This window comes from Camponotus floridanus, unplaced genomic scaffold, assembly GCF_003227725.1.
Source record: "Camponotus floridanus strain SB8 unplaced genomic scaffold, Cflo_v7.5 scaffold52, whole genome shotgun sequence".
Classification (NCBI taxonomy): Eukaryota; Metazoa; Arthropoda; class Insecta; order Hymenoptera; family Formicidae; genus Camponotus; species Camponotus floridanus.
In genome coordinates this window covers 47278-54762 of record NW_020229681.1, presented here as the reverse complement: position 1 = coordinate 54762, position 7485 = coordinate 47278, and the positions used below count along the sequence as shown (strand labels likewise).

The following is a 7485-nucleotide window of genomic DNA, read 5'->3' as shown; positions in this document are numbered from 1 at the left end:
AATAAAAATAATTACTGAGACTATACAACTTCCAGGCATCGATACGATCTACTCTGTACATTCTCTGTGATAATTTTATGTAATTTTTGGAAACACGCGTAAAAAGCTGAAAATGTATATTCGTTTTACAAAATAAAAATACTCTGTGTCAAAATTACACGCATGTATTAATTTTATTAAAAATTATGTTTCAGTGTTTCTTTCAGTAAAAGAAGTATTGCTACATGTATCACATGCGCATATTATTAATCTGTATAGTATCAAACTTATCAAAAATGTTATATTGAAGCCCTTTCATTGAAATGTGTAAAGATAGTAATAAGATAATAATAAGAACGGCGCAATTTTTTTAGACAAGGACATAAAATTGCTATAAAAATTAATTATATATAAATATTTATAAAATGTATATTACTGATGCGCATTAACAAAACTCGTTGGACCTAGACCCAATTTCGCACCGGCTATCCTCATCCTCAAAGGCTGAAATCCAAGTTCAGCTTTGGGAATCCCATATTCTTGCAATTTACTCTCATAAGTCGCTAATAAATCGTCGTGTGCTTTACAAACCTTCGCCAATTCATATTGCAGATCTTGTATTGCAGTATTTTTTCTATTAAGCATATCCTATAAGAAAAGAGAATAATATAATATAATCGTATGCGATTTAAATAGATTGTAACGAGATTTTAATTTAATACATACTTCTAATTTTTTATTCGCATTGACCACCGCCGTAGGATCTAATTGAGCAGCGGCCAACGCTTCGCTGATCTGCGCTTCTCGTTGCTCCAGTAACTCCGATAATTTTTCCAATTTTTTCTCCAAGAGAACATTTTTTAAACCCGTTTTCTGTTGCAGTTCGAAAATAGCCGAGACAAATCTAGAATGTAACTCGTCTCTCTCGGATTGACACTAAAACAGACAAAATAATATTAAAAAGATCACGTTCACGTATCATATGCTTGTATGTTAAACTATCTTACTTTTTCAAAACGCAGTTCAAGCACTTCATTTTCCCATTTTAAATTTTCCAGGTCCTTTGCCACTGTAGACAATCTTCGTTTCGTATTCTGGAAATGTCGTTAATTCAATTAAGTATCTCCGTTTATAATAATATTGTTGTACAGCAAAGATACATTTCAGATATACTGACAGCTAGAATTTGTTTATCTTTCTCATAATTTACAAGCTGACGATTAAGTTCAGAAGATGTTTCTTGCAATGATTTTAAATCGGTCGAATATTTTTTATTTTCCGTTGTCAATTCTCGCACTTGCTTTTTCATACGTTCTTCGTTACTTCTCATCGCTTCCATTTGTTCCTGTAAAAACATTTGCCACGTTAATTGGAAGTCTTTTCAGATCATTTCCTCTTTGCAATCGCGAGATTTAAATACAACAGATAGCAGACTTCACCTTCATGCTCTTAATTAACGATAAATTATTGAGAGTGATATCATTATAATAATTTTTCATCTCGGCAAACGCATTTTCGTGATTTTTTATCAAATTCGCAATTTGCGCATTTTTTCTTTCCTCCACTTCTGTAATTTCCATTCGATGCTTCAACGTTAAGGACTCGTATTGACTGGTTAATTTCTGTTCGTACTTTTGCTCCAATTCTACCGCTTCGGACTCGAATTTGTTCATCATGTTATTCATTTCCTCCGAATGATGCTGCGTTTAAATGATGAGAATTTTTTTATTAGAATTAATAATTGTAATTTAATAATTGTAATTTTTTCGGCAAAATTTGTTACATGTGCATCTTACCAACTTCAACGCTCGTATTTCATTCATGTACGCCAATTCTTGTTCGTTTTGCGTTTTCTTGAGTTCCGTTTTGTCTTTAATAAGTTCGTTTTCTTGCGCAACGTGATCGTCTTGCGCCAATTTGAGAGCAACCAGATGCTCGGCCTTGCTCTCGGACAAATTAGTCTGATGCTCGTACATCAAGTGTTTTACTTTCTGCTTGTATAACTTGAGTTCGGCCTCGTGCTTCTCTGCTAGTTCCTCTTTCTCACGTTCTTTATTTCTATACAAATTAAAATTCTATGCAAACATATTTATATTAGATTGGAAAGCGCATCAGCGATGAAATTAAAGATACCTGACTATAGCGCGTGCTTCATCCAGCTGATGTCTCGTAATTTCCCAAAAAGTTCGCAATTTATCTCTCTCTAATTGAAAAAAATTTCTTTCCTCCCGCTCACGTTCCATTTCTTCTAAGATTTTGTGAGCATATATTTCCAATTGCTCCCTATTCATTTTCGTTGTATCTACCCCATCAACGTTATCCATCGTTTTCCCTTTTGCCTTTTTGGGACCCTTTTTATCATGTAATTTTTATATATAAGAAATATATCAAATTAGAAAAATTAGAAAATATTTTAAAATTAGAAAGAGAATTAAATTTTATTAATTAAATAAAAATTAGAAAGAGAATTTAATTATTTAAAATTAGAATTATTTATTTAAAATTTGCAGTTAAAATTAGAAAAAGAATATTTTATTATTATATTATAATTTTAATATTTATATATGTTGGCGATAATAGTTTATTAGTTGAAAAATTAAGTTAGTTAAAAAGCTAAATTAGTTAAAAAGCTATTATTATGGTATACACATGTAAAAATATTTATAATTAATTATAAAAAATAAAAATATGCAATAATATTAACAAAAAAATTAAATTAAATTAATATAAAAGTTAATATTTAAAATTAATAAAACTTACCATTTTTTATCGATAAAAATACGTAAAAAAATTATTCTATATGATGTTTCTTTAAAGATTACAGCAAATGTACAATAACAACAATAATAATGATAATGATACTACTATCGAGTCTATAGTTCACATCAGCTGACGTAGGTCTGTACAACTCGCTACGTACTTAGCTTGACATTTTCGAGTGAAACTGTTTTGTAAGATCGTTTCTAAGCAACCATGTCTATGTATTGATATGGATTCTATATATACAAATTTTACACTTCGATGAGACTATAATTTTTAAATAGAAAATGTAAAAGAACGATATATATATATATATTAATACATATTATATATTATATTACATAAATTATATTAATACATAATTTAAATATTCACAATGCATATATTACATGTTTAATATATAAAAAATTTAGAATATATAATGTATATAAAATATATGTACTTATATATATACACAAATATATATATATATATATATATATATATATATACATATATACATATAAGAATCACATTAACAGAAATTAATGTTTACGTCATCAATCTATTGCTTCCAATATATACTGCATCATAGGCTTTATTTGTACTGTGTAAGAAAAATATATGGTTGTGATATAATACCAATTAATTGATAAGTTATAAATAACAAGAAAAGTTCTATTAATCGTCGTATTTCAGATAACTAAAATAGAGGAGTTAAATACGTCACGATTATTGTATTTTTCAATGAATTTATTTATTCACATTTACTCCATTTATTTATTCACATTTACTTTATTTCTTAAAAACAAAATTTGACACTTTGGAGCATATTATTTTATAATATCTGAAGGAAGCATATGTATTTTGAATTATAATCATGATATCTCGCTGTATCAATATAAACAATATAAAAAGGTTCTTAGTTTTTCAATTATTGCCAGTCGCGCACAAAGATGCTAACATTACATACATTTCATTAAAAATTTCATTCAACTAAAAAGCTCGTATTAAGAAATTTATCTAATAATCTATCTTCTAGTAATGCGTAATGTATCAACAACAAAATTATAAATACACATTAACAATTAATGTATAAATATTTAGCATTACAATGGTTTTATTCGCCGATTATAAACTTACGAAAAGTCGTGCACGCAAATGTAATAACGCATTACCATTATTTATATACATAAAAATCTGTGCATTCTGTAGAAAAATTTGACAATATAAATTATGAGGTAGAACTAATCTATATACGGCATGTAACGAACATTGGGAGAAAAGGTAATCCTTAATTCCCTTTGGATTTGGTCCATTATCAAACCTATCTGCCGAGTCGTGTTATGCTCATATTCATTCACTCAATAATAATAATTATCTTACTAAATTTATGCTCAATCATTCATTTGATATAACAATTATATGGAAATAACTACCCTCTAAAACCAAATATATACCTGGCATAATTATTTTTCTTAGAAAAAAAATTTTGATAAAAATTATACGACAAAATTTACTAATATATGATCATACTTCTTAAATGTAGAAATCCTTTTATCTCATAACAATAAACAATTGTTTCGTATGTATATTCATTCAAAAATGAACATGCAATAAAAATAAATAGTTACGTTAATCTTGTTCACTCAAAAAAATTCTGTCGAGCTGATTATATGGAATGCTGTATGTCGCATGACAGTTGCCTAACATCTTTTATTGTGCTTAACTCGATTCGCCATTAAATTGTAATAGACATCCCCACAGCGCCAAAGTAACCCTAAAATCATAAAGAGATACATCTGTGATATCTAAACGATGAATTTTTTAAATTTTAGGCTATCATGTCTTTACTTCATGTTCTAAAAACAGGGCTTTCAAGGTTCCTTTAGACCAATAATCCATAGCATAGGCCAATAATTTCATCGATATTGGATTTACCCTGAGAAAATTTCCAGCAAATACAACCTAAAAACAAAAATTATTACAAAATGCCAATATAAGAAATTGTACAACATAGTTTACATATGTATTATTACCCTCTCAATTTTTTCATTAACAGCACACATGCGCGCAATAGAACCGATGTTATTTGTGATAGTAACAAGTGTTGCACGCGCTAGATCTTCTTTTGTAACAGTATTTCTGCGGTCTTTGGAATTCATTTGTCCGAAGCTAAAAACGGAACAAAAAATGGAACTGCTATAAAAAGTAAAAAATCAAAATTGCACTGCTTAACGACGATTAATAATTACGGTAAATTACCTGCTCGCAACTAAGTCTCCAGGAAGGCCAAAAGGGCCGTAATCGCCGCCATATATATCTTTGACCAATTTATCTACTTTTGTGTTATCTCCACCCGTTGCTAATTCTATCGCTTCTTCAAAGGTGTTACAACCAGTAAGTAAACAACATAATCCCAAAAATGTTCCGCCTCCTAAACTACATAAGACAATTACATACATTATATTGATATCATTTAAAAATGAATCTTGACCCAACATGCAATGTACGTATATAATACTTGTTCATTGTAATATATATATATATATACAGGGTGATTCGAAAGGTCAGGTCAACCAACTAGGAGATGAAAGAGGAGTTTGAGTAGAATAAATAATGTAAATAAACTTTTTTGATATTCGCTATAGTTTAGTAAGTAATTGCACTTTATATGAGTGTATAGAAAATATGTGTGTGTTATATTTTAACTACAAAATAAACAATACATTGCATGACACATAATGTTTTTTTGCGTTCATTAAAGCAGGTGTTCAAAATGCTGTCCTCTATTACGCAAGCATAATTCAGCGCGCACTTGAAGTTTGCCGCATTCGTACTCTGTTCATACTTGCTGTGTCGTTATCAGTGAAAATGCTATTGAAGGTCATACAAATTCTACTATGTAATACGTTACACAGAGGAAAAATATTTAAATTATTGAAGGAGTTTTACGCTTTTTGTACACATAAAGTGCAATATTTACTAAACTATAGCGAATATCAAAAAAGTTTATTTACATTATTTATTCTACTCAAACTCCTCTTTCATCTCCTAGTTGGTTGACCTGACCTTTCGAATCACCCTGTATATATATATATTATATATATATATATATATATATATATATATTACCTCGTTCCAGATATTCTTTTAAAATTTTCTGGCCCATATACAGCTAATATGCTTACTCCAGAGCCTATGTTAACAAGCTAAAAGATACAATCGTCAAATCATTTTTGCTGAGGAGAATGTATACAAGAAAATATATATATTTTGATGTATCTTACCAAAAAAGGATATGGTTCAGAAAAATCATAAGGTACTTTCTGACATTTGCTGTTGTCGGTGGGATTTGACCAATAATAGCATTCATGTGGATTAGTGGTTTCTATGTAGAGCATTCCACGTATTAAACTATGTAATTCATCGAATTTTGCCAAATTCATGTTTACTTCCTGTCAGAGATATTTCGAAATTATATGATTTGTTAATGATAACTAAATAAATATTAAGATATGCGATTCCGCACCTTCTTAAAATTATCCTCGAATTTAAAGGCACCACCACCTGTGGCGCAAACAGTAAGTCACAAGATTCGCCATGCCCTTTGATTTTGCTAATGCTAAAAAATTTCCCATTTCACTTGTAGGAAATCTAATGAAATGTAACGTTCCTTGTCTACCTCTAATGCGAACATTATTCATCTGAAATAAGAACAATTATAAGAACAGGTTTATATAAGTAAGGTACAATTATAATCGAATATTTAACTGACTTGTAAATGCGTATCACGATGACCGGTTTTTCCATACGCGGAATTTTTAGTAAGATATCGACGAATATTTTTCAACGTCTCAACTTCTGCATCTGCCTCGTCTCTCGTTATATCCTTTGGCTCAAAGTACACTAATTTACATAATGTACCCCCTATATCCCATTCCAAACCAAGGCATCGCTATAACAATAATTATAGCGATTAAGATTTTATTTATTGTAATTTATGCAGGAATATTGAAAAAAATATTCAAATACAAATACTTATAAGGCAATTATTATTAGCAACTTAAAAAGCACAATTTTACAAAAACTATGAAAGAGATTTCTGGAAATGTGATTATATTAATAAGCTTATCATGCAGAAAAATTATTGCGATAAAAAGATATACACAGCAAAAATTGTCTAATTACAAATATTTATTTGGAGATACTCAAACAAAGTAAATATAACTCTGAATTTTTCATCACAAGCATTACTTTGTTATTTAACTTATGTTTATGATCAATATTTTACTAATATTATAAATTATGCTTGTGTATATATAATTTCAAATTAAGAAATTAAAGTTCTAAAAATAATTGACATAATAATCACAAACACAAAGTCACTGTCATTTATAAACAATGTATCAGCTAATACAAATAAAAAAGGTAAATATAATAAATAAATATAATAAAAAGTAAAAATTAGCAATCTAAGCACACATACAGTCCATTGACTCACAAGGAGATGAATGATTCCTCGCTTCTTTAGCCATAATCTTGCCAGTGGAATATCCATTAGACTCCATGTTCTTTGGAGTTAAATTATTTTTATGGTTTTGTGGACTCATTGCTCAAAATTGTATAGTTTATCATGAATTTTTTTCTTATAGTAAAAAATCTCTTTGCTGCAAGAAAAAAAATAAATATCTAAATTTAAAAAACATGAGGATTATAATATATGCACCTATCAAATAAGATATTGCATACAAGATAAGATGTTGC

The 7485-nt window shown here is 28.8% G+C and overlaps 2 protein-coding genes across 2 annotated transcripts; both read right to left on the bottom strand.

Annotated features, from left to right (window-relative positions):
* Positions 1–411: 411 nt before the first annotated feature.
* LOC105255120 (dynein regulatory complex subunit 4) lies at positions 412–2942 on the bottom strand. The gene is made up of 8 exons (XM_025412544.1): positions 2740–2942; positions 2113–2330; positions 1776–2037; positions 1419–1679; positions 1157–1324; positions 987–1073; positions 706–915; positions 412–627 (listed from the first exon to the last, which is right to left on the bottom strand). The coding sequence occupies exons 1-8, from the start codon at positions 2740–2742 to the stop codon at positions 412–414; spliced, it is 1425 nt and encodes a 474-aa protein (XP_025268329.1). The 5' UTR covers positions 2743–2942.
* Positions 2943–3568: 626 nt separating this feature from the next.
* LOC105255118 (pantothenate kinase 1) lies at positions 3569–6676 on the bottom strand. Its single transcript, XM_025412546.1, is given in 11 exon segments — positions 3569–4479; positions 4481–4498; positions 4573–4686; positions 4758–4893; positions 4984–5160; positions 5854–5930; positions 6009–6176; positions 6251–6304; positions 6306–6425; positions 6497–6655; positions 6657–6676. Coding segments are annotated over 11 exon segments (1077 nt in total). The 5' UTR covers positions 6675–6676; the 3' UTR covers positions 3569–4443.
* Positions 6677–7485: the final 809 nt, after the last annotated feature.

Excerpts from the sequence above, each read along its gene's own strand:
- LOC105255120 (XM_025412544.1), bottom strand. Across the intron at positions 1,680-1,775 it reads AAATACGAGCGTTGAAGTTG|CATCATTCGGAGGAAATGAA; the intron begins GTAAGATGCACA and ends ATTTAAACGCAG. Across the intron at positions 628-705 it reads ATGCGAATAAAAAATTAGAA|GATATGCTTAATAGAAAAAA; the intron begins GTATGTATTAAA and ends CTTTTCTTATAG.